General features: G+C 54.6%; 2 protein-coding genes and 1 pseudogene across 2 annotated transcripts; 2 read left to right on the plus strand and 1 right to left on the minus strand.

Annotated features, from left to right (window-relative positions):
• Nucleotides 1-2605: 2605 nt before the first annotated feature.
• On the plus strand, nucleotides 2606-5474 carry LOC136154764 (melanoma-associated antigen 10-like). Its single transcript, XM_065916920.1, has 4 exons — nucleotides 2606-2709; nucleotides 4039-4077; nucleotides 4220-4311; nucleotides 4807-5474. The coding sequence occupies exons 1-4, from the start codon at nucleotides 2606-2608 to the stop codon at nucleotides 5472-5474; spliced, it is 903 nt and encodes a 300-aa protein (XP_065772992.1).
• Nucleotides 5475-10963: 5489 nt separating this feature from the next.
• Nucleotides 10964-12364, plus strand: LOC136153556 (heat shock transcription factor, X-linked member 3-like). Its single transcript, XM_065915494.1, has 2 exons — nucleotides 10964-11446; nucleotides 11837-12364. Exons 1-2 carry the CDS (start codon nucleotides 10964-10966, stop codon nucleotides 12362-12364), a joined length of 1011 nt encoding a protein of 336 aa, XP_065771566.1.
• Nucleotides 12365-13243: 879 nt separating this feature from the next.
• Nucleotides 13244-15179, minus strand: LOC136154765 (protein EOLA1-like; annotated as a pseudogene).
• Between the last annotated feature and the right edge of the window lie 247 nt (nucleotides 15180-15426).

Genomic DNA, 15426 nt, shown 5'->3' on the forward strand with positions numbered 1-15426 from the left:
GGAGGCCTTGAGAAAGGACACAGGGCAGCACAGGCCAGGGCTCTGTCAGCCCCAGAACTGAGCTGCCATGACGCCCGACCAGGCTGCTCACTTCCAAGCCAAAATGCAGACCCTTATGAAGGTTCACTGCCTGTGGAATGCCTTAACTTTTCAGGTTTCATTAGCTTTTTTTGTCTTGACTCCTGCATGTCTCCTGACCTGGAATCACACGCAGATGTTGCTATTTAAAAACCATGTTCCCAGAAATCTCAGCATGTGTGGCACCTGCTTACCTGTAAATCTATAGAGAAAGCAGAGATGGGCAGATAGCAATCTCAAGTTATCTGCTTGTCACAAAAGGCAACTTTTATTTACAAAGTCAAGGCTGCCTGACATCAAAAGAGACCCATGTGGTACTTCACTCACACCACTCAGTCCTTGGTAGATTCTGACTGATGTCTGCAGAGTGAAGTGGTAAAGCACACGTCCTCCTGGGCTGGGCAGAGGCAGCAGCCTAAGGTTACACAGGAGTGGAGGAAGGGAGCATGGCCTTGATGGGCTGGCTCTGGAGAGTCAAACTGTCTTGAGCCTGACACATGCCCTGGTCACCAGAAGAGAGGCCAGGCGGCTTCAGAGGCATGGGTTTAGTTCTGTCCCTGGGGCCCCACAGGTGACAGTGTCTAGGAGACTGGAAATGCAATTCAACCAGACAGGGTGTCTCAGAGAGGGGGCCTGCCTCATAAGTGCTCCAACTATGTAAGAGTGACCCTGGAGGCCCAATCGGGCAGACCCTGGGGAGCCAGTGATCCATGGCCAACTCACTTTTCACCAGCTCTGCCTGAGCCTCCCTTGGCCCAGTGCTCATCTTGGGTCCTCTGTGGCCTATTCATCCCCTGGGCTCCCGTGCTCTGTCCCTTCACAAAGTGAGGTGCCATAGCCAAACAGGGATGAGATGGGGAGGCTGGAAGAGGTTGATTTCTGGATGAGAGAAACAAGGCTTAATCTGCAGTGAGCAAAGCTGGCGGTGCTCTGGAGTGCCAGCTCTCTGCAGGAGGAACCACCTGGGACTCTGTGGGAACTGTTATGAGTCAAGGCCCTGGGGTGAATTGAGCTACAAACCACCAGGGGAGGCTAATGAGACACCACGGCCTGAGTCTTGTCCATACCCGACCCCACAAGCAGGGCCTGTGACTGGGCAGCAAGATGCTCAACCGTCTACTTAGCCTCTGGAAAGGGAGGGAAGGTTCCCATTTCCAGGGTCTGAGGTCCCAGCAAGGGGGCTGCCCAAGGCCCCATGGAAGCCCTGCAGATGACGAACTCCACATGCTCCCTCCCTCAGCAAACGTGGGGATGCCCAAGCCTCACTCAGGCAGCACCTCTGGCCTCTGAGTGGTGCTCTGGGGGTTTGTATGGGGGCTGGTGGAGGCCAGGCCATCATGGGGTCTGGGCTGTACTGCAGTGAGGCTGAGTCCTTGGTCCTCAGGGGCCCCAGGGGCAGGGCAAGGCAGGTCAGCCACCCACCCTCCTCCTGAATGTCTCTCCTTCCTGGGGGAAGAGTCTAAAGTTGCCCGACCAGTGGCGACTTAGAACCCATAACTCACAAGTTCTTGGCCCCTGAGAGCCCCTCTGGCCACTCTGCACAAAATGAGCCCATGAGGGGGGCGGGGAGGGCATCTGTGCACACCAGTGGAAGAGAGCCACCAGGAGATGACCCTGGGGATACCCCAGAGAGGAAGAGTGTGAAGTGACTATGAGTGGCCAAGACCATCTCCCAGCTGCTGAGTTATTGCTAACTCACCTGCTGCTGCTCACCTACTTCAGCTAAAACGTCATTTATACAAAAGTTTCCGAAGTCTGGTGACACTGAGGGGCTCCCGTGGGAAGGCAAATGGTTCCCTCTGTTTCCCCACAGCCATGGGCACAGCAGTCCCCCATCTGGCATCTGTGCTGGGACTGCAGCCTTCTCTCAAGGGTTAAGGAGGCTTCCTCCTGAGAGAAGACGAGGGAGTCCAGTCATCCCAGAACAGTGGACAATATAGAACACAACTCGACCCCAACTGGGACATTTGGGCACCCTGGTCAGGACTGTCAGGCTGAGACTCCACGCCCCCTCACTTCCTCAGTGAACTTAGGGAGTCAGAGGCTTGGTCTGTGGGGCACCGTCTCAGGTGGGCAAAGTGAGGTGCCCATGTCCTGTGAAGAATCGAGGTGAGGGCTAGAGGAGAGTGAGGGTCCACAGAGGATGCATGTGCAGCCCTCCTGACAGCCCTGGGGGACCAGGGGCACAGCATTCAGATGTAACCTCACTGATCCTGATGGGAGGGGAGAAGTGAGGGCCTGAGTCAGTTGCCTGGTTTCAGGTCAGCAGAGTGATGGAATCCAGTTGTGTGCTATGAGTCAAGGTTAAACCCTGATGGGGGGCTCTGGGACCCCAGGACATTCAGGTCTGCAATGCTCTCAGACACTGGAGTCCCCGGCAGGGTTGTGGAAATGAGCCCCCTACTCCCGCTTGCCTCTCAGGGGTCCTGGCTGGGGAGGGCCTGGTTCTAAGGGGAGCAAGGTCAGGGACAAATGGTGGTGCCAGATCTGCTGAGAGTCAAAGTGAAGAGCAGAGAGAGGGTCGAGGATGGCCGAGGGCATCATCTCAGCCCTGGGAAGCCCTGGGCTTGGCGCCCTGATGTCGTGTCCACAGATTCCCCCTGGGGGTCCCAGTGAAGTGATGGCCTTGGTGTGAGAGTCCCTCCTCAGGTCAAAACAAGGGGCATCCCCAGACCTGCCAGGGCTCAAGATGAGGACCTTGGGGAAGGACAGGGTATCCCAAAGGTCCCAGCACCTGCTGTCAACCTGGTCGAATCTGGTGGGGGCATGAGTGCAGGGTCTCAGAGACATTGGAGACTTGATATAAGGGGCGAGGCCTCAGAGATTGGAGGGGAGATTCTTAGGTTCTGAAGGAGTTTAGGTGAGAACCCTGAGGGAGGACTGAGGGGATGCTGGACCCCAATCAGAGGAGACCAAGAGAACCCGGTCCCTGCTGTCAGTCCTTGGCAGCCCTGGGTTAGGATGAGTGCAGCAGACATGGTCTGACTTCCTGACATACGGGTCTCAGATTGGGGTCCTGGTACAGGGGGCAGACTTCCTGAAATCCAGATCTCAGACTGGGGGCCTCGCATATGGGTCAAGGCCTCAGGTGGGCCGATTCCCAGGTCCTGTGGGGTGTCAAGTTGAGGACCCTGAGGACGTACTAGGGAACCCTGTACGCCAATTAGAGGAGACCTCAGAGAAGCCCATCTTTGTTGTCAGTCCAGGGCTAGCGTAGAGTAGGATGAATGCAACAGGCATGGTCTGACTTCCTGACATCCGGGTCTTGGAGAGACCAGGGCCTTGGTGCAAAAGGTGGGGCTTCAGTCAGGGAGAGGTGGCAAGAATCCCAGGTCCTGCCCGGAGGCAAGGTGAGGTGCCTGAAAGAGGACAGAAGGGACCCTGAGTGAGGACCGACGAAACCCCACAGATTCCCGCCCCTGTAGTCGGCCCTGGGAGACATTGGTGTGAGAAGAGCACACTAGGCATGTCTGAATTCCTGACATGGGGGTCTCAGAGGACGGGGGACCACGTGAAAGTAGTGAAGTCTCAAAATGGCAGACAGAACAATCACAGACCCTGCCTGGAGTCCAGGCCCCAAGGGAGGAATGAGTGAGGTGGTTAGACCTTAAGACAGAAAGGGATCCTTGCCTTTGATGGGGGTCTTTGAGGCCCCAGAGCAGCATGAGCATTTTCCTGACTTATGACTTAGGGACCTCAGGACCTGAGGTGTTCGGGCAGAGGGGGCAGTGTTCAGGTTCGCAGAGGGTATACTCCACAAATCTGGAGGGACAACTGAGTAGACTCCCATCCCGTCCCTGTGGTCAGTTTTGGGAGGTCAGGAGGGACATGAGGAGGAGCTGAGGACCGGGCATCTCCCCAAACTAGAATCCACAGGAAGCCCTGGGCAGGTGCGGCCATATGTGGGGCCCATCAGCGTTTTCTGTTCAGACTTGGGTCTTGTTCTGAGTTTCCCTGCAGGCCCCCAAAGGGGAAGTACCAGGTTGTGCCAGGGGAAAGGTGAGCACTACAAGGGAGCCCTGAGGGGCCCTCCCACCCTACAACTGGGGGTACCTCAAGAGTCCACACTTCCTACCAGCACGGAAGGCCCAGGGATATGTCTCAGTCTACCCCCCAGGTGTCCCCTCCATGTCTCTAACAGGAACTCCAGGAACCCGGAGGCGAAGCAGAGGTCTGAGGCCCATGTCCTGAGGTCAGAAAGCAGAGGAGGTCCAGGCAGTGCCAGGAGTCAAGGTGAGGAGGGTGTCCTGAGTGTGCACTAGGGGCTCCCCTTCTCAGAACAGAGGGGAAACCAGAAAGCCCATATCCCCACACCCTGTCAGCCCAGGAATTTCTGGTTGTTCTGACTGCACCCTGGGGAGACATTGCCCTTCCTCCTTCAGGCATCCAGGTGCCTGGCCGCCCAGGAAGAGCATCCCTGTGAGGCTCGATAGCACCCATTAAGAGGAGACCTGTAAGTGGCCTGTGTCAGATCGCCCAGGGTGCGTTTCTCAGGTGAGGCCGCTCACACCCCCTCTCTCCTCCAGGCACGTGGTCCACATCTGTCCCTCTGCCTCACTGCTGTCTGTGATTTGGTCCCAGGCATCGCACTTGGGATCAAGATGAGTGAGCTGAGCAAACCCAAGGAGGACTTTCAGGACCCAGGGGAGGCAGAGGGCCAGGTAGAGGGGCAGTTCCTGGGGTCTGAGTAGGGGAAGGCTACAGCCCCCTATGCCTTCTCTCTCCCAGTCTCCTCCTCAGCCTTTGTGGAGGCCTTGCCCCAAGAAGCTCTGAAGGAGATGATGGCTAACCTGTTGAAGTTTCTGCTCCTCAAGTATCGTGCTAAGGAGCTGACCTCAAAGACCGAAATACTGGATATGACCCTCACAGATAACCAGGACCACATACCTGTGGTCTTCCGTAAAGCCACCCAGTGCCTGCAACTGGTCTTTGGCATGGCAATGAAGGAGGTGGACCCCAGGGAGCACATATACATCTTGGTCCCCACCCTGGGCCTCACCTGCAATGCAATGCCGAGTGGTGGACAGAGCCTGCCCAAGGCCGGGTTCTTGGTGCTGGTCCTCAGCCTGATCATCCAAAATGGAGACTTCATCCCTGAGGAGGTGGTCTGGGAAACACTCAGCAGGATGGGGGTGTGTCCCAGGGGGAAGCACTCGGTCTTTGGGGAGCCCAGGGAGCTGCTGACCCATGTGTGGGTGTGGGAGGGTTACCTGGAGTACCGGCAGGTGCCTGACAGCGACCCTGCTCGCTATGAGTTCCTGTGGGGTCCCCGGGCCTATGCGGAGACCAGCAAGTATCAAGTCACAGAGTTTCTGCTCAGGGTCAATGAAAGGTTTTCCAGAGTCTTCCCACCCCTGTCTGCAGAGGCTGTGAGGGAGGAGGAAGAAGGGCCCTGAGCCAGAGCAGCAGCCAGATGATCCTTCCCTCTGTGATTGAAGCGGGAACAGTCAGCCTTCTCAGTAGTGAGGGCCTGGGCCAGTTGGGGTAGCTGGTGTGTAGCATTTTTGGGTTCCTGTTCTCTATGATGACATGGAGATTCATCTCTGTTTTCTTTAGGAATTGTTCAAATGTTTTTTCAGCTGAAAATTTAATAAATTTCAATATCTAACTCTGTGAATGACATTGATCACACTTGTATTTGTACTTACCCAGTTTAAAGGCCAGAGCTTTGCTGTTTTGTAAAAGAGATTGGAAACTGTCCCATTTTATTTTGTGAACCTGAGCAAGGTAACATGGATTGGAAGTACAATTAGTTTGCACAGGTAAACTTACTTAGCTGTATATAGTTGGTGGAAGAATCAGAAAATTAAAAAAAAAAATTGTAGTGATATTTCTTCTTATACTTTTAGTCTGTTCTTTTTTTTTTTTTTTTAATATTATTTTATTAGTTGGAGGCCAATCACTTTACAACATTTCAGTGGGTTTTGTCATACATTGACAAGCCATGTCTGTTTACTTGGATTTTACTGGATATTATTTAAGAAATTAGGAGAAAATTGATGAGATTAATAAGCCCCCTGATCCCTGGCTCATTTATTCCATAGACCTTAATGGAGCCTCTGTTCTGTGGAAGGTCTTGTGTTAGCAGTGGGGACACTGGGCGAAGCAGGACACACCCACACTTAGACTGGGAGTCTAAAGTCACTCTGAGGCCCAAGGCCATCTCCAGGCAGCTGAGTTCTTGCTAACTCACCTGCCACTCCTCATTCTCTTTGGCTAAAACAGCATCTTTTATGCAAAAGTTTACAAAGTCTGGTGATTGATGAGGGGCCCCCATGTGAAGGTGAATGGCTCCCTGTGCTCCCCCATGGTCATGGGTGCAGCAGGCCACATCCAGCATCTATGCTGGGACTGCACCCTTCTCTCAAGGGTTAAGGAGGCTCCCTCATGAGTGAGGATGAGGGGGTCCAGGCACCCCAGAACAGAGGGTCCCATAGAATATAACTCCACTCCTACTGGGCCTCCTGGGGGCCCTGGTCTGGGTTGTCAGGCTGAGACCCTACGCCCCCTCACCTCTTCAGTGAACTCAGGGATTCAGAGGCTTGGTCTTTGGGGTGCAGTCACAGGTGGGCAGATGGAGGGGCCCACGTTCTGCAGAGACTCGAGGTGACAACCAGAGGAGTCTAAGGGTCCCCAGGGGATGCATGTGCCACCCTCCTGACAGCCCTGGGTGACCAGGGGTAACAACGTCCAGGTGTGACGTCACTGATCCCATTGGGAGGGGAGAAGTGAGGGCCTGGGTCAGGTGCCCGGGTTAAGGTCAGCAGAGTGAAGGAATCCAGCTGTGCTAGGAGTCAAGGTTAAACCCTGAGGGGGCTCTGGGGCCCCAGGACATCCAGGTCTTCAATGCTCTCAGACACTGGGGTCCCTGGCAAGGTTGTGTGAATGAGCCCCCTACTCCCGCTTGCCTCTCAGGGGCCCTGGCTGGGGAGAGCCTGGTTCTAAGGGGAGCAATGTCGGGGTGAGAGGGTGGTACCCAGACCTGCTGAGAGTCAAAGTGAAGAGCAGAAGGAGGGTTGAGGACGGCCGGGGGCATCATCTCAGCTCTGGGAAACCTTGGGCACGGAGCCGTGATGTCATGTTCACAGACTCTCCCTGAGGGTCTCGGTGGAGTGACGGCCTTGGTGTGAGGGTTCTGCCTTCAGTCAACACAAGGGGCATCCCCGGACCTGCCAGGACTCAAGATGAGGACTTTGAGGGAGGACATGGGGAATCCCACCAGTCCCGGCACCTGCTGTCAGCCCGGGGGCAACCCTGTTGGCTGCATGAGCACAAGGTCTCAGGGACATTGAAGACTTGATATAGGGGGTGAGGCCTTATAGATTGGAGAGGAGATTCTTAGGTTCTGAAGCAGCTTAGGTGAGGACCCTGAGGGAGGACTGAGGGGACCCCTCAAGAGGAGACTTTCAAATGGCCTGTGTCAGACCATTCCAGCTGTGTTTCTCAGCCGAAGCCTGTGGTCCCGATCTGTCCCCCTGTGTCACTCCTGTCTGTGGTTTGATACCAGGCACCACACTCATGGTTGAGATGAGTGAGCTGAGGAGACAAGCAAGCCCGAGGAAGACCTTCAGGACTCAGGCGAGGCCCAGGGCCCTGTGGAGGTGTAGCTCTTGGGGTCTGAGGCAGTGGAGGCTGCATCCCCCTCAGCCTCCTCTGCCCCTGGGGAGGGCAGCCACTCTGCCTGCTGTGAGTTCCTGTGGGGTCCGCAAGCCTAGGCAGAGACCAGCAACTGGCAAGTCATGGTGTTTCTGCTCAGAGTCAAACAAAGTGCTTTGGGGGCCTTCCCACCCCTGTCTGCAGTGGCAAGGGAGGAGGAAAAGGGGGCCTGAGTCAGAGCAGCAGCCAGGCGATCCTTCCCTCTGTGATTGAAGACTGAATAGATAGCCTCCTCAGAAGTGAGGGCCTGGGCTGGTTGGCAGAACCGCTGTGTAGCATCTTTGGGTTCCTGTTCTCTACAATGACATGGAGATTCATCTCTGTTTTCTTTAGAACATTTCCAAACTTTGATAGTTTAACAGAAGGCTAAATAACCTTTAATGTCCTAGTTTGTGAATGATGAGGACCAAATGTGTTTGTGGTTACCCAGTTCAAGTACAGGAGTTTTGCTCTTTTGTAAAAGAGATTGGGCACTCTTCCATTTTGATTTGTGACCCTGAAAGGGGTACATTGGAATTGGAATTAGAACTGTTTTGGAAACGTGAGCTTACTTAGCAGCAATATTGATAGGTGAGATTTAGATAATAATAATGGTGATCCTAGTGGATTCATGTTTCTGTCCTTTTTGGGTATCATTTTCAAAAACTAAGTTATCTTTGTTTATTTGGATTTGTCTGGGTTATTTAAGGAGGTAGCAGGCAATTAATCTGAGCCCCTGCCCACTGGCTCATTTATTCCGAAGACCTTCACAGAGCCTCTGCTCCCTGAAAGGCCATGTTAGCAGTGGGGATACTAGGAGAAGCAGGACAAACCCCACTCCTAGAGTGATGGTCTAGGATCCAGAGTCACAAGAGTAACTTGGAGAGACATCCTCCAGTCCCACAGAACAAGGCAACACAGGGTTGGGCAGTGGGGCTCCAGGAGGAGCACCCCGGGGTTGGTGTCTGAGCCAGGTCGCTTTGGGGCTTTGGAAAGCTGGGTTCCTTCTGTGAGGGGTGATTTTGATGAGGCTGGGTGGTGGCACCCCTCAGTATTGCATTGTGGCTTGGGTGTGATGGGAAAGTCTGGAAGGGATTATTGCTGTGAGGTGTCCTTTTGCATCTTGGATAAAGCCCAGAGACATCTCTTTCCAGGGCAGGAAGGAAGGGGTCCTGGCTCTTGTCACGTTGACCACAGGGGTAAAGGATGTGTTTTCCACCCATATCTGCAAGGAATCCTGCAGAATTTTGGTCACACTCCCTTGAAGTAATGCCCAAGAAGTCCATGGAACTGCACTCTCTTTCCTGGTACCGGGGATCCAGAACCTAAGGTGTTAATGAGCTTTAAATGATCTCTTTTTGTAATTGGTCATTAATCAATGACTTGATCTTTGTTGGGGCTGCAATGAATGAATATAATGGTTTGGATGGAAGATAGGCTGGGACAGAGACAAAGAGTGGTTCTTGCTTTTCCTGGAGCAGCTTTTTCCTGCTGAAACACTCCTCAACAACCAAATTTAACAGTCCCTCTAACTGGAAGTGGGCTCTCCCCTTTCAGACATCAGGTAGTGGTCCTCACATGGGGCAAATGACCCTGCTGAGTGGCAGAACTGGGAGAACACTGTCTCTAGGGGGACAGTGCCCTAGGGTCCTCACACACGGGCCTCTCTAAGGTGCCGGTCTGTTCCCTACACAGTGATTTTGAAGAACAGTGGCCCACAAAGGTGAGAGAAGACACATGTCCAAACCCATTGCCCTATCGCCCATGTGTGCTGAAGACAGGTGACTCTCACTGGAGTTTTGTCCACTCCCACATGTGGACTCTCACCCATTTTCAAATACAGGTAGATGGGGGCTTCCTCTGGTGACATCTAGCTCAACAAGCCTGACATGTCCCTGGGAGTGAGTATCTGTAAAGGAAGCCCCTTGAAAGGTGCCTAACCAGTGAGCCAACAAAATCATTTGATGTACCTGCCATCTAGGTAAGGGAGAACAGGTCCACAGTGGTGGTGGGACAGGGGCAGAGGTGGAGAAGATCAGAGCTGGCCTCGGAGAACACCAGTGAAATGCTTGTTTTCAATAGAACAGGTTGTACCTTGAGCCCCCAATCAAGTCGTTCAAAGGGCAGGTACCCACGGACACCCAAGTTGGACATGGAAGGCCAGGATCAGGGGTAACAGAAGCCCAAACAACCCACTGATGAAGGAAACAGTAATTTTGAGGCAACCTCCAGGGAGCCTGAATTCGAGGCTCTGGGCAGGGGATAAGAAAAGCACACACACAGGTGTTCCCAAAGTGAGGACTCTAGGGCCAGGAGAGCAGTCTTTATGGGAAGAAATGGAAACTGAAGACAAGAGCCTGTGATCTGCAGTGGGATGGTATCTGGGGGTGGGCAGATCTCAGGAAGCCGCAAGCTCAGCAGAACACCTGGCTGTGCCCTCCTACAGGGCATCCTGGGGAGTCTGTGTCTCAAGTGCTTGGGGAACAGTCAAGTGGAACGTGAGGTCCCTCCACTGTGCTCGAGCGCAGCCCTACTCTGGGGAGAGCTCGACCTGGGTGGCAGTGGTGGCAGGACAACAGGACTCTGACTTTGGGGCCATCTGAGTGGGACCTAACAGCACCAGCCAGAAGACAACAAAGCCAGAAGACAGCAAAGCCAGAAGAGGGGCAAGGCCATGGCCGGTGGGGTGGGAAGGTGGGACCACCAACACAGGCTAGGCTAACCAGCCTGCTATGGATCCCATCTTCTGAGAGGGACAGCTGCCAGAGGCCCATCTGACCCCTGGGATCTCTCTTGGTGGTGGCCAAGCCAGGACTCACAAAGGCCTGGCCCTTAAGCAAAAGCCAGCCACAGGCCTGCCCATTGGTAGGGAGGGGGTGGGGCCAGGGGCACTTTTGTCAACCAACCCAGGGCCTGGCCCCCTGAAACAAAGCGCCTGGCAGCAGATGGGAGCCTTTGCAGGCAACCTGAAACATACTTTTCTTTACTTTCAGACAAGAGACCAGCTGGGGATCCATCTCTGTCCCTAGACCCCCTCCCCTACACGGGGCCAGGGCTGCCTCTCCACATCACCTCTGTGACATCATGAAACAATTAAGGAAGTTGACCACTTAATTGGCTGCCTGGCCCATGACCCAGATTCTAGAATCTCCAGAGAGTATTTACGGGCCACCCCGACCCTGGCCTGAGCCCCTTCTGCCCTGAGCATTCACTGCTGGGGTAGAGAATGCTCTTGAGCTAGACTGACTCCATGGCTAGTCAGAGTTCCCACAAGGCACAAGCAGTCCCTCTGGCTCCTTTAACTTATGGGGAGCCTGCAGCAGGGGAACCCCGTGATTCCTCCCCAGATCCAAATGTTGATTCAGGGGAAGCTTTGGAGAAGCAGGTTGACCAACCTGAGAGCCTAGATCCAGGCCTCCAATACGATCTGCTCCCACAGGGCCTGAAGCCAGAAATGGCCAACAAGGAAGAGAACAACACCTTCCTCGGGCTGTCCTTCCCCAGGAAGCTCTGGAGGATCGTGGAGGATGCGGCCTTCACCTCTGTGCACTGGAATGATGAGGGAGACATGGTGGTCATCGAGGCAGATCTGTTCCAGACAGAGGTCCTCCAGCGCAGAGGTGCAGACCAGATCTTCGAGACAGAAAGCATCAAGAGCTTCATCTGTGAACTGAACCTGTATGGTTTCAGTAAAATCTCCCCTTTGGGTTGCTCTGCAGGGAAGAAGATGATGGTAATGTAGAGAATCCTTCTGGGGAGGCTAGACTAGATAAGCTGAGTGCTGGACGGGTTTCATTTCCCAGGGGAACATTGTTCTCGTGAGAGGGTGGTTAAGGAAAGAGGAGAACACAAGGTCTGTCATGTTCCACCACCCCCCTAAGACAGGATCCACAGGGGTGACTCCAGACCCTGAGGGACCACTGAATGTCAGGGACTGCCAGTAACACCTCAAGTGAGGATGGCCCCAGGGGAGCTCTAGGGAGCAACATGCTAAGGCCTCATAACCTGCCAGAATGAAGAAACCTTGTCTCTATACATAGCCATGGCCAGGACGGTGGTGGGGAGGAGGGTGGTGAGGAAGCCCTCTTCTCCTCGCTGTCTAAAGTGATTCATTTTCTTTCAGGTCTATCACAACTACAACTTTCAGAGAGACAAGCCTCTCCTCCTGCAGAACATCTCAAAGAGAAAGAAGCGAGTGGTGGCGACCAGACACTCTCCTCGACTCCACCACAACCAGTGCACCCAAGAGGCAGGCAAGAAAGTCCAGAAGGGAACCCCACCTGCTCGCAGAACCCTCAGCCGGCGATCATTTGTGCTCTCTCGCCTTTGGTCTATGGGCAGTGTAGCCAGGCGGGCCGGGGTAAAGCATCTCCCCAGCGAGCAGGGTGGCCCCAGTGGAAAGGGTACGTCCAACAGTGCCATGTCTGTACCCCCAGCTACTTCTGGGAGGGAGAGTACAGGGCAAATGCCCGAGAGCTCCCCAGAGTACCCAGATTATGGTTCAGTGATGGCTTTGTACAACACCTGTTACTCCATCCTGACGGCAGCCCTTTCCAGCACAGCCCCAAATGAGGCCCCTGGGTCGGAGGAGGAGCAGGGAGAGCACTTGTGTGTCCTCTGTGAGCAGGTCAAGGACAAGCCCAATCCATGATCTCTCAGGTTCTTAGGGACACTTAAAAGTACTCTCTTGTAATCAAAAATCGATTTTTGGCCCTAATAAAGTGTAGCAAAACTACATAAGAGTAAATAAAGAATGAATGAGAACCATGAGCCTGTGTTCTTTCTGTCTGCCCATGCTATTCACACAGCACAGGGTGAACTGGATGAGGCTGGAAGCCCACGCCCCATGCAGGCTTCAGTCTGGTCCCCGCGGTCCCTTTTCAATGGGAGCAACATTTCACATGCTTGGCCAAGGGTCTGGTTCACTAGCCGAGTGCTGAGGCCAGCCTAGGATGGGCAGGTCACTGCTCAGCAGATGGCCCAGCCGGGCTCCTGACCTTGGGGGTGTCACCTTCCCTGAGTCATGCACCCTGAAACAGAAGGGACTCCTCCTGGGTCCCCCAACAATGCCACAAGTTTCTGCTCAGCAGCTGAGCATCTCCAGCTGTTGATCCAGGGGCCTCCCTGTAAGAGGCTGACCAGAAAGCAGGGTCACCCCACCCGCCAAGGGCCTTGCAAACACATGACCCCAAACCCAAAGACAAGTACAAGGTTTCCACAAGGTGAACACAGCCCTTGTCGCTCTGCCCTCACAGGTGTATTTAGGAACCTGTCTTTGGATGTGAGGCGGCCAGGCACCGCATCTAACACACATGCTCTGTGAGCCAAGGGACACATTAGAAAAGGGCAAGGGTCACTTGCAAGGACAAACCACAGCCTGTTTATGGGCCTGTGGGCATCTCTGCCTGCCAACACTCAGCTAAGTCCCCAGCCTTCCCCATCACCCTCTGGTCACTTTTCCAACATCGGGGAGTTTCGACCAGAACAGAGAGGGAAAAACACTAACTGGTTTCCTAACAACACATTTCTCTCAACCACCCAGACACAGCAGGGCCAAAACGAGTGGCGATGTCCTCTTATCGTGAAGGTCAAAGTCCTGGAGATTCATGCTGAATTCTGAGCAGCACCGCACAAGGAGTGTCCCAGACCCCCAATCCGCACCAAGTTGGCAGCACACCCAAGGGTGGGGCCAATTCAGATGGAACTAGACAGGCATGTCCAGGGCACAGCAGTGACTGGACAGTGTCACCATGATTAGGTCTCTTGGTGACCTTCCTCTCAAGAGCCCAGCCTGGACAGGTCTCCTGCCCAAAGGGGATCAAGTGCTCGGCGATGTCCACCTGGAAGATGTCCTTCCTGCCCCTCCCAGGGATGGGCTGCAGCAGCTGGTGGGGCTTGGCAAACACAGTCAGGTACTTCTGGAGAAGGTCGGGTAGCAGGGCTTGATTCTCCAGCTCCTCTACCTCATCGGGATCTAGGTTTTCTGGGCACAGCAAAGTGTCCCCAATTTCCACAAGACCTATGTGCAAAGACAGGACACAGAAGGAGGACAAGGTGATTCAGAGTCATGCCTGCTGGAGATGAAGACCATATCACGGAGGAAGCCTGAGGTGAACTGGGTCTTCTGGATGAGCATTTTCAGATGGGCTCACCTTGGTGAAGGGAATTCTGTGTGAAGCCAAGCCAGTGAGGGAGCGAAATAAAAGGGAGAGGCCTGGTGCTCCACAAACCCACCAGGCCATGCACAGCTCTCAGTCTGACCACTGCAGGCCACAGGGACAGAGCAGGAGGGCTCTGATGGGAACCAGCAGACATCAGGTCCCCAAGGGATTTACCAGCAGAGAAGTGCTGCTTTGGGGTCTTACCCCTGGGGAGTCAGGGGTCTTGCTCAGGCCTGGCTGCTGGCAGTGTGGGTATTAAACCCAGGCTGGGTGCTTTACTGACTCTCATGGTCTCTGCCGGGCACACAGACACACGTGGGGACACACACACACACACACAAAGTGCCATGTGCAGACCTGGATCCACCTCTGCTCAGAGCACAAATGGGGACTGAGGCCAGGGAGGTGGTCAGGCACCTCATGCCATTGTCTCCCAGCCAAGGGACCCTCACTGTTCTTCTGAAGAAATCTCAGCCCCTCCCCCACCAACTGGTTCAACAGAAAACAAACGAACACAAACTATCGTTTGGGTAAGCAAGCTGAGATCTAGGGCAGCACCGGGGGGGCATGCAGGCAGCGTGGGGCAGGGCCTCACTTGCCCGCGATCACTCTAAGGCCGAACTTGTCCCTGTCCTGCAGCAAGGCCTGGATCTGGGCGGGGCTAATCCCCAGCCTCTGCTCCAGCAGCTCCTTTCAGGCCACATCCACCCAGTCCCAGTGTGTGTGTGGACGGCCAGGGTTCAGGTCCAGTGGTCACATAGCACAGGCTGCCACTGCCTCTCCAGGGGCTTGACACCATTTAAGATGAAACCTGCATAAGACTGTCAGAAGAACAGACAGCTGAACTTCACCTCCCAGGGCTTCCAGGGCCTCACATGGCTGCAGATACACAGAACCATAAAGGTCAGGAGCCTGACACAGCAGCTTCCAAGCTCACAGTCCTGGGCCAGACCTCAGCCCCATGTGCCTGAGCATCCTCCAAGCCTGCTGACACAGAATGTGGGGGGTGGTCAGAAAGGTCTGACTCTTTCTATCTGTCTCCATGCAGTCCACTAACAGGGGGGTGGTGACCCAGAGCACCCATCCATCACATGCAATCTGTGGGGAGGTCAGCAAGGAGGGCAGGACAGCGGGAGAGAGGCATGTGGTGAGTTTCAAGACAGAGGGCACCAAAACCCTGGGAGCACTGAGGAGGGAGGGTGGGTTCCCTGGCTTCACAGTGCAGTGACCAGGTTCTGGTCCACTTCCAGCACAGACGGGCACTGTCCTGGCCTTGGCTTCACCCACCCCAAGGCCCTACCCCATCCGTCAGCTCCTGGGCCCATCCCTGCCCATGCTCTGCATATACCCCATCTTAGACCATGGTTGATGAGGGCAGATCTGTGCTAACCAACCTGGCCTCGGTCTTGGGGCTGCCCTGGACCTCAGACGGCCCTGCCAGGTATCTTTCCCACGCCTTTGGGAGCCACCTTCCTCCCAGCCCTTCCCACACCATGGCCTCTACTGTCATCAGTTGCCTTGGCCCCTTGCCCAGAGCCTAGAGAAAGAACAA

Source organism: Muntiacus reevesi, chromosome X (assembly GCF_963930625.1).
Source record: "Muntiacus reevesi chromosome X, mMunRee1.1, whole genome shotgun sequence".
In the NCBI taxonomy this organism is placed as follows: Eukaryota; Metazoa; Chordata; class Mammalia; order Artiodactyla; family Cervidae; genus Muntiacus; species Muntiacus reevesi.